The sequence below is a fragment of the Telmatherina bonti genome (assembly GCF_933228915.1).
Source record: "Telmatherina bonti genome assembly, chromosome: 17".
NCBI lineage: Eukaryota > Metazoa > Chordata > Actinopteri > Atheriniformes > Telmatherinidae > Telmatherina > Telmatherina bonti.
Genome location: NC_136615.1, coordinates 29061048 through 29084441, shown reverse-complemented (window position 1 = coordinate 29084441; position 23394 = coordinate 29061048). Strand labels below are relative to the sequence as shown.

Sequence of the window (23394 nt, the reverse complement as noted above, 5' to 3'; positions counted from 1 at the left end):
TGTTAAATTAATTTATGGACAATGAAGACATGCAGAGTAGTGTCTCATTCATACTGTTTCATACATGTCACCAGGGGGAGAGTGGACTGGATGGCCCCCCAGGTCTGCCAGGACTTCCAGTAAGCTCACATTTTCAAAGGACAAATATTTATCTGCTTCTTCAATCACCAAACGTGTATGCTATGTGTTTGTATATGATTTGTGTGTGTGTTGCAGGGTGCACCAGGTGTGACAGGACGCGTTGGCACTCAAGGAGTTAATGGCTTAAGGGTACAAATACGGTTAATAAATTTAGTAGACTTGAGGTGACCTTGAGGTTGGGCAATATTTTCTTACAAGGCTGAGATGTGTAATTTTTTTGTCAGTTAATAATAAATTCCACTTAAAGATGAGACAGCAGCACTAAAATGAAAGATTTACGTCACCTGATTTAAAAGACATAATCTAGACCCAACAAATACTAAATCCTGACAATAAAACTGGTGACTGGGAACATTTAGTTTGTTTTGGCATGACTGGAAAAGCACAATGTGAACACATTTATTTGCTTTTTTGTGATTAAGCTTCATTAACATCAGACTTTTATATACAAACATTAATGGTTTCTTTCAGGGGGAGACTGGACCAGCTGGCAGGGCTGGCCCCCAGGGTCCGCAGGTATAAAGCTTTACTTGCTTGTGTATAAATTATAGCTAAACAGCTTTATAGGAATATATATGTGAATATGCATCAATGTTAATTTGTTTTGGACCAGGGGCCTCCAGGTTTAGAGGGACAGATGGGTCCACCAGGACGCAGAGGGCTCCAGGTGAGTACCTTTCAAGGCAAGACTACCAACAGACTATTTTAGGTACTTTAGTTCAGTGAAATGCAGGTTTATGTTGTTCCATGCATTTTTTCAGGGACATCCGGGACTGATGGGGGCCCCTGGGCCTAAAGGAGATCCGGTAAGTTTGGTGGCTTCTTTTTTATGTTACAAAGTTCTCTTTACAATATTTTGCTTTAATCTTCTGTTACAATGCTTTAATTAATTTCTTTTTATTCACTTCTCATCACTGTATTATGATTTATCATCTTTTTATACAACTAATATCTGCTGTTCATGATTTATATGGCTTAATATGCATTATGGCAGCTTTATATGTTCATGGACATGAAAAGCAGCAGATGGCTTTGCCTGTATTCAGGGCAAAAGTGCCAAATCTTATCATTACTTTCCAAACTATGCTGTTTCTTTCTCCTATATCAGGGGCCTGTAGGGCCAATGGGTGCCCGGGGGGACCCTGGCTTTGAAGGCATCATGGTGAGTTTCCTTTTAATGCCAGCCTTGAACCTAATTTCTGTACAATGATCCTGTTGCTACAGTAATGTTTAACCAGACTGGACCAGTAATTTCTTACTGGTCCATCAACATTTGCAGTGCAGCTGCTGTTCTGCACAGTTCCAGACTGAAAGTACAGTCCTGTGAAAAGCAACATGCTGCAGGCTCACAACGCCATCTAGTGGTTGTAGTGTACGGTGGCTGGGACGTGTAAAACAAATTTAAATGTCAAAAAACACAGTTCAAAATTCAAACACAAAATTACATATTGAAAACCAATTCACAATATAAAAACAAATTTCAATTTCAAAAACCAAGTTTAAATTTTAAAATACAAATAAAAAATAAAAAAAACTAATTCCCTTTTAGGAAAAAAACATTTTTATTTACTTATATTATATTCTTTTTACTGTCATATGTAAATCGCTTTGGATAAAAGTGTGAGCTAAATTACTTTCAAAAGAAATTTTCATTTGTTTTGCACTTCCCAGCCACCGTTGTAGTGTGGCCTTGAGCGATGACTCAGAACTGTCTGACACTGTTTTTGTATTGGTCCTCCTCTGGGATCAGCTCATTCTGCTGTTCCTTATTCTTAACTTGCTCTGACTTAATGATGTATTTCCAGCCATAATGATTGTATTTAATTCTCTTTTTTACTTTTACAGGGTGTGCCAGGAAGACAGGGTCATGTCGGCTTTCCAGGAGTTCCGGTAAGATCTTCAGTTAGATCTGCAGACCTGTTTCATGCATGATTTAATACACTTTAATACACCTTTTCCCTCAATGACAGGGTAACAGAGGACCAGATGGTGACAGGGGCGATCCAGGACCTAAAGGAGACAAAGTAGGAACTCCATCTTTCTCGTTATAATGAATAACTCTTATACACATCTCCTCATAGCAAACACAAACATGCATTCTGTAATATTGATAATGAGTGAAAATAGGATTTCTGTTAAAGCAGCGTGACAAAAATATCCCCACATCAGTCGGCTGGGATTTTTGTTCTTTCTTCAAAGTAAAACTCCTCCAGCTCCTTTAAGTTGAATGAGTTCTGTCTGTAAGTCATGCTACAGATGGTTTGTATTGAGGCCTGAGCTTAGATTTATTCACCAGCTATTTTATTAGGTCCACCTTGCTGGAACCAGGTTGGAGCCCTTTTGCCTTCAGAGCTGCCTTCATTCTTCATGGCACAGAATCATCAAGGAGGTTTTGCTCCATGTTGACATAAAGCATCACACAGTTGTTGCACATCCACGATGAGAATGTCCCGTTCCACCACATCCCAAAGCTGCTCTGTTGGATGTAGATCTGGTGACTGTGGAGGCCGTTGGAGGACAGTGAACTCATCGTCATGGAGATGATGTGAGCTTTGTGACATGGTGCATCATCAGAAGATGCTACACTGTGCTCATAAAGGGATGGACATGTCAGCAGCAATACTCATACAAGATTTGGAGTTTACATTATGCTAAGTTGGTACCAAGGGGCCCATATCTCTCACACCATTACACCACCAGCAGCCTGGACCATTAACACAAGGCAGGATGGATACATGCTTTCATGTTGCTGACCCGACTATCTGAGCTGAAATGGAGACTCGTCAGACCAGGTGTTACAATGTAATAAAACTAACAAAACAGCAGGCGGGTGAATTATTTTGCGAGAACATTGCATCAGATTCCTTCCAGTCCATCACTTCTGTTGACCCACTACAAGCGTGTGATGAAGAATTCCTCTCTGTGCTGGGAAATTCCCAGTTTCTTCTTTTCTTGTGTTTGTTTTGCTTTATTTCTTAGCTGCAGCCTTTTAGCCACCAGGCACTGACAGCATGCTGGTAGGACTATAAAACTGGGATTTTCATCTCTGTGACTGAAAAACCATCAAATAGGAAAGATCGCTTTGCTGTCTAACTGTCATGAGTGCTAAGTTGCTGGGAAAGCAACTGTTACTCCTGTATAAGATTAAATCGCCGCGCTCCGAGCCCGTGTTAACCCACATTGCCTTGTGGAGACCCGGTGGTGTGAATCTGCATCCTTTCAGTGGCACACAAACTGGTTTAACATGATTCATGGGACTGGTGGGTTGTCATGCGCTCCTCTGGTCCGTGAGTGGTCCAGACCTGTTGTACATAAAGTATACATGTCCCTGCAGGACAAGCACCTTTTGATCTGAAATAATGGTGCATTTACTGGGAAATACTTTAGATTTTATTGCTATATTTGTATGTTTTAAGAGTTCCTTTACCGCCACCGACTCATTTTAACCCTTTATGGGGCAAGTGACTATTTTTTATCACTTCGTTTTCTTTCACGCTCAGCATGAAACTTTTTTTTTTTTTTTTGTTAATGTAACAACAGAATGGAGGTCTTGGTACATACATTCCCCTCGGGAAGGTAATCTTGTTCAGAGATATTTTATTTTTCTCTGGGTGAAGTGGTTCCTCGTCCTCATAGTAGTCTGTACATTTTGTAATCATGAACAATAAGAAAAATAGTTAGACCCCTCAGTTTACGGTCAATCTGTAAAAACTCTGACCAACCCAAATATTTGGACCGAATTGAAGTTGTTCACTTCTTACATTTCATAAGCTTCTTCAAGGCTGAGAAAATGCAGGAAGGATTTCCCAACCTGGCTCGGTTTATTTGCCTCCTCCCGCTAAACAGCCGAGGAAGAGAAAATAGTTGGTGGAAAAAACTGCAAACTAGAAAACTAGAATGCAAACCTTCACCACGGCCTTTTAAAAAGTTCCTGAATCCAAACAGTGACCCGGATCACCACCAAAATTACATCTGTTTCTCGTTTTCACATATCCATCAACTCCTGAAATTTTAATTGAAATCCGTCCTTAACTTTCTGAGTTATCTTGAACACAAACAGATAAACGCCGGTAAAAACATAACCTCCTTGGCAGAGGTAAGAAAAAAGTCTCGGATCACGCATCACGAGGGAAACCAGAGGACAAAGTGGTTCGGTAAATGAATGAATGAACGTTGACATCAGTGACTGCACCCTGACATAAGATTGTCGGGACATTCATTAAGCAAATAATGAACACTTGACCTGTAATCACTTATTTAAGTTTGATTTTTCCTGATGAGAATATTTGACCTTCTGAATGTTAAACAGGACAAAATCCATTGTTTTTATTTACAACACTGGGAAACTAAATACTGTCCGTATGTTTATTTAATCTCCTTTACCTTCAGTATACTGTAATTCTTGTTCATTTTGTTTTAACATGTATATAAAATAAAGATATCTGAAAGTAGGACTTTCATTAAGGTTAGCTTCAAAGATCATTTTCTCAAAATATCAGACTACTCTGTTATCGTCATGCGTATGGTTTGATTCAGAAAAGACCTTTTCTTGTTTGGTTGAAAAGACAAAAACCTTTTTTCTCAGGGTGCTCAGGGAGCAGCAGGGATTAGGGGTCCTCAGGGAGAAAGGGGCCCCATCGGCTTCCCAGGTTTCCAAGGAGTCACTGGTCCACCTGGTCCTGGAGGAGCTGAGGTACAGCCTGCAACACAGAGCTGAACACACATAAAGATTTTACAATAAACAGACTAAATCAGTATTTTCAGAAAAGTTCATCATTAAGTGCACATCATATAAAGTGCACAAGCTGGAAAGTTCTGCCGACAAGCTAAAGGAACTAAACGTTCCTACTGGAGAGATGACACGGTATCCTGGTAAAGGACGGTGAAACACAGCTGGACAACAAGATGAAACTTACTGTGTTTTTTTCTTCATTTAGGGTGCGGCTGGTGACGCCGGACTGCAGGGAAAGCAGGGCAGCAACGGGTTAAAGGTCAGGACTTTAAAGTCAATAACAGGCGACTGTTTTTAGTAAACTGCATTAAATGTAATAAAAATCAGTTAAACTCTCTTTTAGTCACAATTTTAGTTTGATATTAGCAGGTTTTTTAGTATTTAGTAACATTAATAACAGAAAAAACACTGCATTTGAACTGTCTCGCGTTTAATAACTAATAACTAATGACTTGTCACAGTGAAATCTTGTCATTTTATACCGGCGGTGTCCAAAGCTGGTCCACTCAGGCCGCCGTCCTGCAGGCTTTTGACGTATCCCTTTTCCAACACACCGTTAGAGTGATCCAACAGCCAATCACGTTCTGCACTAGGACTGATTCTTTTGAGTCAGGTGTGTTGGAGCAGGGATGCATGGAAAGCCTGCAGGACCGGCGCTGGAAGCCCCTGTTTTACACGTTTAGTGTTGAAGAGAAAAAGCTGTGTTCTGTATATTGCCTGTACAGTCATCACTCAGGTTGGGATCAGGTTGATATTGACATTTGGCTTTGTCTGTTTACATTGCCAACGTTCTGAAGGGGACCAGAGGACCAGATGGACGAGCTGGAAAACCAGGACCCAGAGGGACCAAGGTACAGAACACACCTTTTACAGCAGCACCTTTTGTTTTTATCACACTGTAGTTTTTGTCTTGATGTTGTCTTGTTTTATACAATTTTCTTTCCCAGGGTCTGACTGGACGAAAGGGCCACTCTGGTCTACCAGGCCCACCGGTAAGCTGGAGGTCCACAGCTGTGTGTGATCTAACTGGAAACACACAAACACAACCTTCAACTAGCTAAAAGGAAAATGATACCATGTCTGTCACTCTCCTTCTGCTCACATGCAGATCAATAGTTTTCACTTGTGTGTGTGCATCTGTGTATTCTCTGGCTGATTTTGTTCCAGGGTTTGCCGGGGCCACCTGGACCAAAGGGAGCAGACGGAAAGCCTGGTACACAGGTTCCCATTCTCTATCATATTTCAATCCCATCACCTCAAAGTATCATGTCTGTGTGTTTTCTCTTAGTCCTGCCTCATGCTGTATTAAACCTGCAGTTATCCACTTCATTATCTAGTACATATATATGTAGATCATTACACACTTTCTAATGTTGGAGTTTTGTTGGCTTCATGTCTTTAAGGGGAAACAATCCAGCTTTAAATCCTACAGTACATCTCATCGGTTTATACAGCAGGAGGCAGTCTTTGTTCAGTACTGTGGTTGCTGTTCTGTCTCGTTTATTTGTTGGTGTTTTTGTCATGTTGAACTTGTGTTTTCTGCTGCTTCTAGCATTTTGTATTTATTTTAAAGGCCTGAACACACCAGCATCCTAACAGCTACACCCTGTTATTTCCTATGATCATTCCCTACAACCAGGGTGTTTGTTGGTTTTAGGGTTTTCTTGTTTTGCTCTAATTTAGTATTTTTTCATTATTTTACCTGGGAAATGTAAAGTATATTTATCTGCAAATAAAACTGGCAGTGAAATTTCACCAAAAATAAGTTACAGATGACTTTAAAGGGAGGAGTCAGATACAAAGGATTTGGAATAAAGGAGCAATTATAGAAATAAACTTTTTCAGACATTTTTCAGACATGACTGCAAGACATTAGGACAACAAAAGGCTGGATAAATAAACAACTGGAGGAATATTTTACCACTAATTAGGTATGAAGGAAGCAGGTCAGTAACACTGGCCATAAAAGGAGCATTTAAGAGAAGTAGAGTCTCTCAGATGAAAGATGAGCTTCAACAATCTGAGACAAACTGCGTCTAAAACTGCGGAACACTTTCAGAAAAAGGTTTCCCAGCATACAGATGTGAAGACTGTTTTGTATCAAATCCTCAAAAGACTCAGAGATTTAGAAGGAATCTCTGTATGCATGAGGCAAGGTCCAACATCAGAACTGGATGCTGGTGATCTAGGGGGGGTGGGGGGGCTTAGGTGGTGCTGCAATAAAAACACACATGATTCTTTCCAGAAAATCCCTGCAGGGACTCATGAACTCTCTGAGAACACAGTTTCAGTGCGAAGTCCCCAAATGCAGGTTAAAGCTCCTTCATCATGTGAACATGATGCAGAAACGCCACCATCTTCTCTGGAACGAAGCTCGTTTAAAATGGTCTGACACAAAGTGGAAAATGGTTTTGTGGTCAGATGGAGGAAAATGGTAAATTATTTTTGGAAAGCATGAACGGCATGTCCTGCAGGCAGGAGAGGAAGCATCCTGCTTGTTATCAGCCTGCATCTCTGATGGGGTGGAGTTGCATTAGCGCCAGCGTGGGCAGCTTCCACATCTGTCAAGCTCCATCAACGCTGAAAAGTACACGGAGCCACATCTGTTCTCATCTCCTTCAGGAAAGACCTTGCAGATTTCAGCAAGATGTTACTGAACCAGATCCTGCATCCATCTCAACAGCATGGTGGAACAGGAGAACTGGTCTGCCTGCAGTCCACACCTTTCACCAGTACAAAACATCTGGAAGCAGAAATCCAGCAATTAAGACCAATGAAGGGGTGAAATGTCTCAACATTCAATGTGATATTTATGTTCTACTGTCAGTAAATATGAGTTTGTGATTCTATTCTTTTCATTTATTATTTTAACATCCCAACTCTTTTGGAAATGAAAAATACTTTATTAATCCCCGAAGGGAAATTTAATAAACTTCACAATTTGTGAATTTCACAATAAAATGTGGATGTACTTCATCCTGAGCTCTGTTTGCACATCCAGACTGCTGTTTCTGTGAACTTTCAACAGTTTTTCATCTTTGCTTTTAAATCGTATGAAGAATCTTGTTTAAAGAGGTTTAAAATCTGTGGTCAAGAAATAACTACAACTAATAATCTGAGAGATTATCAGAGATTTTATGTCTCATTTCAAATAAGAGTTGAAAGAAATCTGGTTGACGTTTTCTCAAGATGTCTGGATGACAATGGAAACTGTGTAAACTTACAAAAACACACAGTGTTAAATAAGTTTAGGTTCTAACTGGTCAGAAAACAAGAAGTATCAGCAATGCAACCTTAAAGCCATACAATTATTACTTTTTCAAATTATGAACATAAAGACAAGTTATTTTGAACAGGAAGTTATGATCTATGGTTTAAATGGTACGGACTTGTACTTATAGCGCTTTTCCAGTTGAAGGACGACTCCTCTTCCTCCTGAGCCACATCTACCCCGGCTGTAGAGAGTTTAAAGCAATTCTTCTGCTTTATGTCAAGGGTGTCTGCTGATCTGGTGGCTTCGGTGTGTTTTCGGCTAAGGATGCATTAACGTTTAAGGACCTATTTAGAAAAATTGCAGAACAAAAACCAACATCAGTCCCGATAAGTTGATGGTTAAAAACTTAATCGCTGCTGTTTTCTGCCTCTGTTTCAGGGTCCGTCAGGTGCTGATGGCGGCGCTGGCATTCAGGGACCGACGGTGAGGCCGTTAGCCACCGAGTGACCTCAGCGCTTAATAATCATTCCTTCAGCTCTGCTTTTTTTGGCTTCTTGCCACAAGCTTCAGGGTTCAACCGAGTAAAAACACATTATTACAGTTTTACAAGGCAGACCAGGATAAAATTATGCAGGATTTTATAGATCTGTAGGCAGGTAATAAAGCAGTCAGCAAACGCTTGGAAAAAAAGAGGTTTTAACAAGACAACATCGCCGCTACCAGCCGCTTAACCAGACTGCATCGAGTGTGTTGACATATAGTTTACTGGTACATGCGTGTGTGGATCACAGATGTGTGATTAACATGTCCAGAAATTTCTGGACACGTCCAACCAGGATGTGATTGCTGAACACTTTCCAAGTTAATAACCTGCTTTAAAATGCCCCCCCCCCCTTCTAAATGCATCATCCAGATGGTCCCAGCTGCAGGTACTTTCCTCCAGTCAGACTCCAGATCAGTTCAACACACACGCTGAGCAACAAGCCCTGCAGTTTGTCAGTGTGTGTGTGTGTGTGTGTTAATCAGCACTGGCTGGACATTTCTGCATTCTACTGCTTTTCAATTCAATTCAACTTTATTTGTTTAGCGCCACTTCACAACAATGTTGTCACAGGGCACTTTACATACACAAATCAACATACACATCGATTCGAGCCAATTCATACATATCCTTTAATAGAAACCAACTGATTGCATCGAGTCATGACTTCGATTCTATCCCCCATCCTGAGCTGCACGCAGCGACAGTGGGAAGGAAAAAACTTCCCTTTAATAGGAAAAAAACCTCCGGCAGAACCCGGTTCAGGGAGGGCAGCCATCTGCCTCGACTGGTTGGGGTGGAGAGGAACATGAAGCCAGGATGAGGCCTTACTCAAACCTTAAAACAACAACAACCATAATCTTCATAATGAAAGATTTCCCAGTCCATCTAAAGACACATAATCATTAAAAAACAGACCAAGAGCACATGTTTCATTAGAAGTCTTGATCATCTAAGAAAACTGTCTGCAATGAACAAGAGCTGCGGCTGTTCTGGTGTTCTGCAGTCGCCGCATCGCTAATCACACAAGTTAACTGTAAAGTTGTTTTAAATTAAACTCATTATGGCCGATATTTTATCCATCGTAACATTTAGAGGGAAGGCTTGTGAACTGTATTTAATGAAATGGCTGAGAAAGGATTAAATGGCAGTTTAAACAAAGATTAGTGAACTAGTCAGTCATGTCATCCGTGATTTAACAGCTCACTGCTCCGTGTCGGTTTAGGGAAATAAATGACCTGAACGTTCATGCGCGGTTTTAATTATTAGTCAGCAGTTTTTCTGTTTCTTGACTCCATCTTTCTTTGTTTCCATTTCTGAATTTGCAGGGTCCTCAAGGCATGGCTGGAGAGAGAGGACCAGATGGCCCACCCGGTTCACTGGTATGCCTCGTCGTCATTCTCTGGTCGCGAACTTTAAAGGATGGGATGGATCAGTGGAGCAGACGAGTAGTAGCCCAACTGGGAATTTGTCTCAAAATTCAGCTGAATATTTTTAACTTGCAAGGATTATTTCCCCAAAACCTTTTTTATAGTGACAAGATCACTGCGATGATATCAATTCATGTGCCGGCTCTAGTGGTTTAGTTGGTACCAGCCACTTCATCCAGTATATTTTACCATCATTCTTCATTACGTAGATTCAGCAAAGTGTTGGAAACATTCATCTCCACACTGACATGAAGCATCACACACATCCACGATGAGAATGTCCCGTTCCACCACATCCCAAAGCTGCTCTGTTGGACTGAGATCTGGTGACTGTGGAGGCCATTGGAGGACAGTGAACTCATCATCATGGTGGAGATGATGTGAGCTTTGTGACATGGTGCATCATCCTGCTGGAAGTTTCCATCAGAAGATGCTACACTGTGCTCATAAATGGATGGACATGATCAGCAGCAACACTCAGGTAGACTGTGGTGGTTAAACCATGTCATGTTGGTGCCAAGTCTCAGTTTCGAAGTCCTTCGCTGACTGGAGAGGCACTCCGTGGGGTTCTTTCCCTGCTGTAGTCATTTTAAAGTTCGGTTTTGACATATGGAGCCCTGCATAACCAAGCACCAGATCACATCAGGGACCTTCTAAAGCCCTCTGTACCCAGCAGGTCCTTTAGGTCGTGTGTTCAGGGTCTGCTGGTTGTGAAGCAAACCCAGTTGAAAACCAGTGGCTCTGCAGCAGCAACTCCCCCTCTCTGGAAATCCCTTCTCAGCCTGAGATCTGTCCACTTAAAGATTTCTTGAAAAAGCAGCTAAAACACATGTTTTTAAGCTCGCTTTTGCTTTGTTTCTGTGTTTTCTGTGTTGTTTTGTGTTTCATTATGAAGCAGAATTATGTATGGAATCAGATTTGTTTCAGAATCCCCAAGCAAAACTTTTTAAAACTCAAGCAAAAAACAACAATTAAAACCAAAACTTTCTCAAACTTAAGTAAAATATATGATCTCAAAATCAAAAATTAGCAATCATGATGAAAACTATTTGGCTTTTATTTGGTTAAATTGAGTAGTTTTGTTTGCAGTTTCCTCTTCCTTTTTCTCTCTTCTCGCTACTTTGGTTGCGCTTCAGTCTTTGTTTTTTTTTTTGTCTTGTCCAGCATTTAAGCAAGCATAATGATTGTCTGGATGCAGTGTTCTGCTGAGCAAATTTACTTTGCCAAGGGGAGCATTACTAGTCTGATGATCCCCTTGATTTTCTAGATTTTTATTTTAATTCTTTATTTATTTTATGTAAATTTTTGAGTTTATACTGCTGGACCAGACCAGAGAGGATAGGAGCAACAGAAAGATAAATGGAAAGAGAAAGAAAACACCTCGTAGAGATAGAGAAAAAGAGAGAGATAGAAAGAGAAAGAAGGAAAAAACAGACATATGCATAAACGTACGCATATACACTCATACGCAATTACCTATATAGACGCATATACCTACATATTCACACACATAGACACAAACAGACCAATCTTAGATTCTTATTCCCCCTGCAGAGGACTAGACTATCAGGTTAAATATTAATGAGAGACAAAGAAAACAAGCTGCTGTTAGTGAATAATCCTGTAGACGACTCAGTGACTGCGCCACATGCAGAACATACAGAGTGGAACGTGTTCAGAGAAGAGTGATCATTCCAGTGTGACCCCTCCACACAAAGGCAAGAAGCAGGCCAGGAGGACCCTGAGACCCAGGTGACCAGTAGCCACCCCCAAGCACAGGATCCAACCACCCCACCCCGGAGCCAGCTATGGACCCACCCGGGAGGCAGTGGAGGGGAGCCCCAGCCGGAGTCCCCCCACGGTCGGGGGGAACAGGCCCCAGCGGGCCCAGACCAGCAGGAACCGGCCCCGCCGGGCACCGACCCCCAAGGGCAGACAGAGCGCGGGCCCCTGGGCCCCAAGAGCCCGAAGGCAACCCCCAACCCCCTGCAGGCAGAGGGTCCAGCCCACACCAATGGAGAGCCAGGATCCCCAGACAGCCGCTGAGTGGAGAGTCTTTGGTTTTGATTCACAATTGTTTGGTTTCATTTCTGACATAAACCTTTCATGGGCGGGCTCTTTCAGGGGCGCATTTCGATTGGTAAATAAACATTTACTTGCATACTGTAGTCCATCTGCTCTGATGGTGGGCATGTTGTGTGTTCAGACATGCTATTCTGCATTCCTTAGTTTAACCCAGTGGTTGCTCCTTTCTATCATCTCCAACCAGTCTGCCCATTCTCCTCTGATGACTGATACAGAGGAGACATTTTGGTCCAGACAGTTGCTGTCTACTGGGCATGTTCTTCAGACCATCTCTGGAAACGCTACAGATGGTTTTGTGTAAAAATCAGATTAAATCGTCAGATGCTGAAACACTCAGACCAACAACCACGGCATGTTAAATCTCCTTCTTCATCATGTTGATGTTCGGTTTGAACTTCAGCAAGTCATCTTCACCATGTCTACGTGACTAAATGCACTGAGTTGCTGCCATGTGATTGGCTGAACAGGTGTACCTAGTAAAGTGGCCAGTGAGTGTAGCTGTGTTTACAAATTTGTCAGATTTTCCTTTAAACTGATGTCAGGATTGAAAGCAGCCATATTTTATATTGTTAGCATAAAATTTATAGTCTGTAGGCAATACATTTTAATGTCCTCCAGACCTTATTGGCGGATTGGCTTTATAACTCATCGGTGAGAGTATTTATTTATTTTTTCTCATTTTGACAGGGCCCACCGGGAAAGACGGGGCCCCCAGGCTCACCAGGACCTCCAGGACACAAGGTTAGACCTCAAAATAACAGTGTGGGCCTCCACTGTGTCAACACACACACATGTTGCATATTTTTATATTGTCATGATTTGTGATGTGTGTCGTCTCAGGGTTTTACAGGAAAGCCCGGCATGGAGGGACCTCAGGGCCCAGTAGGCATGTATGTAAGTGATTCCTCAGCTGACCTTGCATTTGTGTGAAAACATTGGCTATAATAATGGCTTAAAGATTAACTGAATTTAGAAAATCTGCATGAATAAATGCAAATAAACAACTTTGTGTGATCGTTCAATTTTAACAAGATGTGCAAAGTTTGGCTTTTATTTGTCAGTGTTAATATATATGTATTTAATTTAAGCTATATTTATACATACAGTCCCACCTGGTTGGACAGACAAAAACAACAAAACACCAACAAAACACCAATATGACCAGAAGTTTTCAGTTAATCACACTTTTACTGCATAAAAAAGTCTGATTGTCTCCACTTACTTTTCCACAGATAATCCCAAAGCCTGTAATAATTTCGATTGTTTCTCACTGTATTTGAGTAAAAATATAATTAATATGCAAAACCTTACAGATCTAGAAAGTAGCACCAATTACAAATCAAATGAATGAATGACTTTTGTAAAATCTGGGTTCACGCTGACCAGATTCAGCTTTTACCAGAACAGAACTAAACTGATAAATGACCGAGCAAAGCACGACTTTTCACACAAAGGCAGAAAAGGCAAGACTTATGCTTACGAGGCAGTCTCTGCAGGACAGTTTTCAGTAGACAGAAGAAGCTCCAGTATGTGTTTCTGTCATGTTAGCTGAATAAAGCCCATATAAAGGAGAAAAACCCTAGAGGAGGCGGTGCTATCATGCTGCGGGGCTGTTTTGCTGCCTGTTCTGCTGTTGCGTTGCTTGTGTCAATGTAATGATGAAATAAGATGACATCAAGACATATTCAGTAATCTGAATTAGGTGTAAAACATGTTTAGTTATTAAGTTGCCAGCAATTAAACTTGTTGTAAAACTCCTTTTAAAAAAATTGTCTCACTTTCTAAAAGACCTCTGGACACTTTAATCTGATCAGTCGAAGCCCAATTCCAGTCAAGTTCGTACATTGTGTAAAACATCACTAAAAACAGAATACAAGGATTTACTAATTCTTTTTAACTTATATTCAACTAAATACTCCACAAAGCCAAGATGTTTGATGTTCAAACTGATAAACTTCATTGTAGTTTTGCTAGAGAAACCTGATATTATCAGCAGACCGATTTTATCAGCTGATATCGACATTAAAATGCAAGATTGGACTTTATCAGTATCAGTTTTTACTTTTTTAATGACATAACTTTTACATAACATGCACATATTATATAGCCAACTCTTCAGATTCAGCTCCTCTAACTCAAAATGACAAAATAAAATAAAAAAAGGCATGTATAGTTTTTGTTTAGATATTTTTATTTGTTTGGCACAACTCGCTCCAAAAACATTGGTATCAGTTGATATCGGCATCGAAATTAAAAATTGGGCAAAATTGGTAAATCGGAAAAAAACAATATCGAAAATCTCTAATTGTTGCAAATATTTGCTTATTTTGGGTTTAATGTTAGCAACACATTCCAAAAAGCTGGGACGGTGGCAAACAAAAGACTTTGAAACTTAACGAATACTCAAACAACACCTGTTTGGATTGTATCCACAGGTAAACAGGTGAACTGAAAACAGGTGCCATGATTGGGTATAAAAGGAACATCCCTGAATGCCTGTCATTCACGTGCAAAGATAAGGCGAGGTTCACCTCTTCTTTAACGACTACATGAGCAAATTATCCAACAGTCTAGCGAGAACACATTTTCAACATACAGTCACAAAGAATTTAGGGATTTCATCACCTTCTATGATTTATTCCTAAAACGTGAATTGTTATTTAATGATCATTGTTTAACTCATACAAACAACATAGCTTCTGAGTTATAATACTTACCAAATTTATTTTGCGTTATAATGATGTTAGATAAGAGGATTGAGCCATTAGTGTGTTGCTCATGTTTGCTCAAATACAGGAAGGGACTAAAAATGCCACAGTAGAAAATGGTAATTCTAAATATGTTCAGTCATTTTAAGCTAATTAAACACAGCTGTAGTGTTGAGCGTCTCATTTGTCTTTTTGCAAGACAGTAATGAAGCATTTTTCCCAGAATGCAGAGCTGGTATGTTAAATGTCAGAGATTTATTCATCCTTAATGCAAACACCAATTAACAGTGATGCTTGTAAAAGACTGGGAGGTGTACAAACCACTAAATGAGCTAATGATGAATATCTGACACATCATTAGGCTTTGCTGACAGAGACTGTGTTTTCTTTTGTTTTTAATGTACCATCAGGGTATCCAGGGGAATGTAGGCATGCGGGGGCCTCCAGGTTTAACAGGAGAAAGGGTAAGGCTGCCCATAATTCATCCATCTCACGTACACAGCTGGTTTATGAGCACAAGAAAATGAGAGAGGATTTTTCTGATAAGTAGCATTTTTGTACTTTGGCTCCGAACAAAAACACAAAATAACTTTTTTTTTTTTTTTTTATTCTCCTCCATCAGGGCGAGCCGGGTTTGCGAGGTTTACCTGGCCCTCCTGGAAAGCCAGGGCCTCCGGTAAGAGTTTAATGTTGTTTGGGAAGAATTTGTTATAAGATACACAGACACCAGCTCTCCTTGGCTCCTGCATGTATTTAACTTTAGCTAGGACATCTCATAAGTTGCATACAGCACTGGGAACAGGTAACACTACATGTACAGCTTTGTTACCAACATTTTCAGATCATATATAATACAGGAAAGAAAATTGAAATACTGCAGATGAGTTTGTTGCCAGAATTGTAAGGATTCTCTAACCAATTTGTTATTCTACAATCAACAGCACTCCTGACAGGACATGAATAAAACACAAAACACTGAAAATTACAGCACAGCAAATTCCACGGTTTTTATCGTTACTCCAAGCTAACGTACAGTGAGCCAGTTAGCATAGGACACGATTAGCTTTAAGCTAGTTATTTCAACTTGGCATATGGCTAACAGTTGCCACAGAACTTACTTTATGACATTCAAATAATCAATTCCACGAAACAACAAGACCATATTTAACATTTGCTTAACCCACTTGAGAACTCAGGTTGCAATTAAAAAGGGGCTCTTACCTGATAATGGCAGAATTTGTTATAAGATACACGCACACCAGCTTTCCTTGGCTCCTGTATGTATTTAAAGGTGGAGTATGTAAGATTTTCAATATTTTCAAAATAAATTAACTAATAAAATAACTACAATCATAATTAGAAAGTTTTTTGAACATGTAGGTTCCAGTCTGTTCATATTTGATGCATTATTAAATTACAATTAATTAATGACAAGTGATAAAAAGCACATTTTTTTACTGGTAGGCAAACATTTAAGAAGGGTCTTTGTCACTTAGTTAAACTTGTAATTTAATAAGACATCAAATATGGACAGACTGGAACCTACATGTTTAAAAAAAACCAATCTAATTATGATTGTAGTTATTTTTTTAGTAAATATTGAAAATCTTACATATTCCACCTTTAACTGAAGCTAGGAAGCGGTGCGTCTCGTTTTACAGCACAACAAGCTCAGGCGTCCCCTGGTAACTGTTTTAATTCCCTTCTGCATTAATTCAGAACAAATAAAATTAAGAAACATCTTGTAAATCAAATGTCTGATGAACAGTTGAATTTAAAATGTGGCCTGATAAAATCATTCAGTGTCCAATTGACAGGTTAAAAATATACAGTCCTTCACAGCATCATGCAGCAGGTTGGACTGAGACAGGAGTCATAATCGGGTCAGGATACATAGAGGGAAAGCAGTGAAGTGTGCAGCAGGTGTGGAAGAAGAACTTCCAGTGAATGGAACTCTACAGGAAAATGTAGAAAAGCAGGAAAGATTGAACACTCAGCTGATAGAGGACAAATTAATCACTCAGGTTTCTGTCTTCCACCCATTTCAGCTCAGGCCGAGTCCCTGCTGGTAAAACCTACATGTAGCTGAAGTACTCTCCTGTAGTTTTATGAATACAAGAGTCTTCTTCTTCTGTTATTCCCATAGTTTACGACAGTCACATGTGACCAGGAGCATGTTTGGTCCTAACTGCTTTTGAAACACAATGTTTTACCCCCGTAAGAAAAACATCAGCATCAGATGCAAGATGGAACCATTTCTGAAGTAAAATGGGTCAAAATGAAACGGAAAGGTTAGAAGAGATTTAAGAAAAGAATAAATGCCACAAATCATAAGAGGGTCAGTCTACAGAGACCTTTGCTTTCCTGAAGATGAAATAAAATATTTTCCTTTTACAGATAATCTATTCCTGTTCTCCATCTTTGTTGTCAGATTTCTTGCTGCTGCTGGTGAATAATCTGCCACGGTGTCAGCGAGCTCCTTAACCCACATGTAACCCTCTTAGGAGACAAAGGAGATTTAAAGGTGTTTATTTACAGCAGACCTGGTGAGATCCTGGCTGGATGGCAGACAGGTAGCTGTAGTCAGGTACAGAGAAGTCCAGTCATGGTTTGTGGAGATCCAATGTTCTCAGGCACATAGAAGGGATGGTTGTGCAGGCCAGGGAGTCTCACCAGGAGCCGATCCAGAAGTCTTCATGGTTAATACTTAAAGAAAGAATGGGGATAAGTTGCACATTTCAAAGACATCCAGGATCTCAGAGAGTTACTCAGAGGGCTTGAAGTTACCATGCAGGCACTGAAGGGCTGGCAGCAGACTCCTTTTATCCTTCCTTGATGGTTTAGATGATACGCGTGTGCAGCTGTTGGAGATTCACCCTCCTGCCAACTGCAGACCAGGAGGACCTCTGGTGGACGACCACTGAAATGAGCTCAGATCCGAACATAATCGGCTGATAATGAATCTGATGAAGGCTCTCTGGCTGGTTTGAACGTATTGTGAATCTTCGTTTCTTTTCCAGGGACTGACAGGTCCTCGCGGAGAGCAGGGACCCCGGGGACCTCAGGTGAGGTGAAGCTTTTATTTTGAAAATGTGTCCAGAATAAAACTGCAACTTCCTGCGTGATTCATGATTATATTTTAAGGACCATGCAGATTTTAGGTATCGACTGAGGTATGTTTTTCTAGAGGGTCTCACTCTGATAGGAAACTTAATTCAATTCAATTTTCAATTCAACTTTATTTGTATAGCGCCACTTCACAACAATGTCTTTACATACACAAATCAACATACTCATCATTTCAAGCCAATTCATACATATCCTATAATAGAAACCAACTGATTGCATCAAGTCATGACTTGGATCCAATCCCCCATCCTGAGCATGCATGCGGTGACAGTGGGAAGGAAAAAACTCCCCTTTAACAGGAAGAAAACCTCCGGCAGAACCCGACTCAGGGAGGGCAGCAATCTGCCTCGACTGGTTGGGGTGGAGAGGACAGGAAAGACAGAACAACATGTACAACTGCACTTATTCAGGAAGACCTGCGGACAAAAAGGAGAATTAATGAATAATACTTCTCATTGGCAACATTAAAATTATAGTCCGATCCGTTCAAATGTCTGGATTGGGCTCTGATTTGACGTAATTGACAGGATGGATATTGCCCTGATTCACCTCACCGATACATGGAGGGAGTATTCGTGGTCTTTTATTTACAAATTATATGTATTATGAAGGCTTAAACCAAACAAAATGTATCGATGCAGAATCAGCTGATGAATTATTTCCATTAGAACTCATATCGAAAACATTGGATATGACTTAGTTCTCTACTCCAAGTTTCCAGTTCAGATGCAACGTTAGCACAGACCTGGAAAACACTGTTTAGCTAGGAATGGAGAGAAAACGGTGCATCAGACACTGCTGAACAGCAAACTTCCTACAATCAGCCCACATAACTGTTCCTCCAATTCATCATCATGGCCAGACGGTCTCTGTCTGAGATCATTCTGGAAACATCTGCTAGCTAAAATGCTGTTGTGCTGCGTGATATGCGCCTGAAGACGAGGAAAGACGTGGGAATCTCCAGTCTTGCTGTTACACGGTAGCTTGTTGAGTATTCAGCTTCGTTTCACTGCGCAGCGTTGGTGACCTGTGGAGCATTTTAAACATTCACAGCTCGCACAGCCCTGGTTGTAGTACCTTCAAACTGAAGTTCTTCCAGATCTCTTTGGGTCAGACTGAACAGCGTCTTTTGTGATCAGAAGTTCTCCTCGACTGAAACAAACTGGAGACCACAACGCTGTCAGACTATCTAGTGTTCCCAGATTATTCACACACATCCTGATTTGCTTTCAGAACTTTCTCTCTGACCTAAATCATAACTAGTCTTTTTATTTAAATTACAAAACAGTTTCCAACATTTCCTTTGATTTCTTACTTAAATTAATTTATCAGTTTCTCTCTTCCTAAGAAGTAATGTGTGGTTTACAACAACCCTGCAAAGGCTTGCACGGTAACAACAAGAATAATGATCATAATCAAAATCATGTTCATGTAAACAGATTTAGTATCTGATGATATCTGTATCGGCTGATATCCAGATTTCAGATACTGGGATTAGAACCCCTAAAAAAAGAGTTAAATGGCTTATGTGCTTTAAATATGTAATAGGGGATATCATTCATTTTGGACAGATGCTAACTCGGTAAGATGTTGTTTGAAAGTGTAAAAACAGACATGAAAAGCATCCTGTGATTCGCTGATAGCTGCTGGAAAAGAAGCAAATCTGTTGCGTTCCATTCATCTGAGCAGCAGAAAGTGTGCGCTCTTCTCTTTCTGGGATGCAACATGATCACTTTTTCACCACATGACTGGGAAAGTGAGATAAGTTTCTTTCTAAATAAACAGAAGCTGCAGAACAAAGAGCAGAAAGGAGTTTTTAGCATTAAATAAAGAGATGCAGAGATGCCGCTTTGCTATACGGATGCTGGAGGAGAGATCCACTGGGACAGTTAAAAGCTCAACAGCAGATAATGTGTTAACTTAAGAGCACGGAGAAAGTGCATCCTGTATACATTTCACACTTTTAAAGGTGATGAGCAGAATTTTTCTGAGTTTCATCATATCTGTTAGAAGTTTTGGTTTAATGTTGCTGACAGACGTGGAAGTGTCATCCCAGCAGCATAAATATCCCATTACTGTTTTTCACAGGGTCGGGCTGGGAATGAAGGACCCAAGGGGATACAGGGACCTGTGGTGAGTTATCGCTCATGATGAAATGGAAATAAATCCTAAACTTATAGGAATGCATTTTCATGATGATGTAATAATGTTGCTTTATTAGCATTTTCCTTCTGATTTCATGTAACTTCCTTGTTCATAAAATTATGACAATTTCAAATTCCAGTGTGACAAACATCAACAAACATCCCGAGAAATTAGATTCAATGCTTTTTTAAGACTGTCTGGAAGAGGAAATATGTTACATTATGTATTAGCTATTAAATTCATAGCTGAAATATAGTTTCATAAATCAGAATTGAGTCTCACAGGGAGTGACATCAATAAAACTAAAATAAAAATACAATTGAATATCATGGATTATACCATGGTCTGTGTGAATACTCGATTCTGATTGGCTGCAGGTTGTCGTTTAAAAAGTGATACTGGACACCAGTTAAAAAAAGTTCCGTCAAATGGCCCAATAGTTCTAAATCAGTGCATTGGCTCAAACAGCAGTTGGTAACCATGGTAACAGAAATGTTAGCGACAAACGGGCAGAAAGAATATCTGGACTGACAACATCAAACATCACATAAACATGATAAACATCCTCCCCGATTTCCTTCATATTGTGAAGAAATATGCATTTCAGGCAGAAAATAATCATATTTTCACCGTTAAGAGGAGGGGGGCGGCACTTCCGTTCAACACTCCTTTATCTTTCACACTCGATCACCTGACGGCGCGCCGTGCGCACAGACACACACTCACGTTTATACACACTGAGCTCCCCACAATTACCTGCAGTGTGCAGACTGAGGCGCATCATCGGGTATTTGTTGCAATAATATCTGCTGTCGAACGCGCTGCAGGTGCTCTCACAGCCGGTTACCTTGGAAACGCCACAACAAAAGACATTAAATAGTCCGCTCTGCCCTTTCTTGTGAAAAACATTATTTTAACAGCAAAAACAACATTAGTAATTGATCTTATATTATTTCCTTTGTGAGTGACCATGGTATAAGCGGGATAATGCTTCCGTTATCTCTTACATATTGTCACGTATGTATAAAGGCAGGATGTACAGAAACTTATGCAACCAGAAATAATCCAGTGGCAGCAAGACGCGGAGAAGAAATGACATGATGATGGAAATAACAGAGATCCAGCTTGGAGCAAAAAACATTTAATCTATGCAGGTTTGCATAGATTATGACAATGAGAAACAGGCGTAGGGGAGCCAGGATTAGCTTAAATAAACAAAGAAAGTCTAAACCTTTAAAAACCAAAGTAAGTAAATCAAAGTGAAACTCACAAAACAGTCCAACATATCCATGAACCAAGAGCACAAAGTTCTAAAGAATAGCTAAAATCAGAGATCCAGTTAGCCGTCTACACGCCAGCAAAGCTGCTACAGTATGAGATGAGACGAGCAGTTTTACTGCCATCATCTCCTCATTTTGTCTCATTTAGTCTTAAAACCTCCCAGATGCCAAAATGCTTTATCCTGATTAGATCAAGCTACTTTATTTTATCCAAATGTTTTGTTTTAGGGCCCTCCTGGTTTCCCAGGCTCTGCTGGAGCAAGAGGCAAACCTGGACCCAGAGGGAGCATAGGACCCCCAGGGCCTCAGGGATCCCAGGGCCCGGCAGGAATCCCAGTGAGTGGGTACCTACTATCAAACGCTGTTTTCCCCTGTGTAACATTTTGTAATCAGCTTTGCAAATGGCCACAAACTGGTTTCATTTTTACTTCACAAGTTTCTGAAATGATTATAACCCCAATAGAAACTACAAAAAGCTCACAAGCATGTCTCTGGATCTTCACAGGGTCCTCAGGGGGCCGATGGACTGATCGGAGCAGCAGGAGAAAAGGGCCTAAAGGTAACATATAACATATAAAATGTAATTATGAAGACTGTTTTATGAATAATGTGCCAGACACACCGTGACACCCCCAGGGTTTATCTGGAGCACCAGGCGATGCCGGCCCACCAGGACAGGACGGACCACAGGTTGGCATATTTTTCTTTACATGCCATAAAACTTATTAACTTTATCATTGAGATAAATGAGATTTGAAAAGAAAAGTACATGTTTACTTATCAGTTGCCTTTTAGCAAAAACAACACAATGCTTCATAATAGAACAGGAAAGAAATGCTATGTTCAGCAAAAGAGAAAAAAAAAACTATAAAAGGTATGAGAGCACTCCAAGTGTAAAATCTACAAACCGTGTTTCAGAAGGTGTCCTAAATCAAGCTGCTGTGACTTTTTATTAAAGCTGTGCTGGTAAAAGATTTAAAGTAATTGAACCAGCTGTTACTCCAGCATGTCTCCGTCTTCTTCCTTCCATCCATGAAACGGGCAAAATGCACAGCGATGAAAGGAAAAGGAGAGTTTGCTGCAGCAATCTGTTTGATTTAAAGCTAAGGGTGCTGACATGTCTCGATTTATGGTCATGAGTGTGTGGAAAAATCTGTGTGGTGTTGGAGCTAAAAATTGAAAGACATACATGGGGTTTATATACTCTACAATACTTGACTTATCTTCCTACAAAAGACATTTTGTCCGTTGTTTTTCACAAGCTGACACACTTTCTTGCAGCCTTAAATAAATATTTCTGAAATGTTTTAGTTCAAATAAAGCAGAGCTAAAGTACAAGAGCTCCCTTCTATACCATGAATTGACAGCCCTTTTCCTTGCAGCTGGATCTAGTTGGAACAAACCATTTATTTAGTGGTAGTGGGTCTTTATTGATCTGTGCTTCAGTTAAATGCATGCTAGCTTTTAGAGTAAATTTTTCTATGAAGTGTATGTGATAACTCTTGATGCTTGTTGTTACCACAAAGAGGATAAAGTGTACAAACAGAGTCCACGCAGAAATATGAGCTCCCGTAACGACCAATTTTTCTGATTAAAAAAATGTTTACCTGTAGTTTTACTCTGAAATTCTTACTTTTCTCTCCTCTGGAGTTTAGACCCAGATAGCTACTGGTTCTTCTTTAAGCATAACTCATCAGCTCCATGCAGGGGTGTCCAGTTCCAGTCCTAGAGGGCCACAATCCTGCAGGTTTTCCATGTATCCCTGCTGAGACATACCTGAATCAAATCAATTAGTGATAGTGCAGAACTTTATTCGTGGTTGGATCCATTTAATGGAAGCCAGGTGTGTGAAACAGGAATACATTGAAAACTTGCAGGATAGCGGCCCTCGTAGACCGACGTTCGACACCCTTGGCTCAAACTGACCCAAATTTTAAAAGGCCAACCGCAGACACAAAAACTGAAGCCACTAACTTTCAAGTTAAACGC

The 23394-nt window shown here is 40.3% G+C and overlaps 1 protein-coding gene across 1 annotated transcript in view; it reads left to right on the top strand.

Moving 5' to 3' along the window:
- The window catches only part of LOC306768150 (uncharacterized protein), a gene marked incomplete at both ends in the record, with an annotated part of 129882 nt that overhangs the window by 79672 nt on the left and 26816 nt on the right, over window positions 1-23394 (top strand). The window contains 23 exons of the mRNA XM_079256382.1: window positions 75-119; window positions 217-270; window positions 613-657; window positions 755-808; window positions 903-947; window positions 1250-1303; window positions 1987-2031; window positions 2112-2165; window positions 4727-4834; window positions 5079-5132; window positions 5671-5724; window positions 5821-5865; window positions 6041-6094; window positions 8526-8570; window positions 9957-10010; window positions 12831-12884; window positions 12984-13037; window positions 15262-15315; window positions 15474-15527; window positions 17872-17916; window positions 21634-21741; window positions 21911-21964; window positions 22042-22095. Coding sequence (XP_079112508.1) covers window positions 75-119; window positions 217-270; window positions 613-657; window positions 755-808; window positions 903-947; window positions 1250-1303; window positions 1987-2031; window positions 2112-2165; window positions 4727-4834; window positions 5079-5132; window positions 5671-5724; window positions 5821-5865; window positions 6041-6094; window positions 8526-8570; window positions 9957-10010; window positions 12831-12884; window positions 12984-13037; window positions 15262-15315; window positions 15474-15527; window positions 17872-17916; window positions 21634-21741; window positions 21911-21964; window positions 22042-22095 — 1287 coding nt within the window. The remainder of the gene's footprint in view (window positions 1-74; window positions 120-216; window positions 271-612; window positions 658-754; window positions 809-902; window positions 948-1249; window positions 1304-1986; window positions 2032-2111; window positions 2166-4726; window positions 4835-5078; window positions 5133-5670; window positions 5725-5820; window positions 5866-6040; window positions 6095-8525; window positions 8571-9956; window positions 10011-12830; window positions 12885-12983; window positions 13038-15261; window positions 15316-15473; window positions 15528-17871; window positions 17917-21633; window positions 21742-21910; window positions 21965-22041; window positions 22096-23394) is intronic.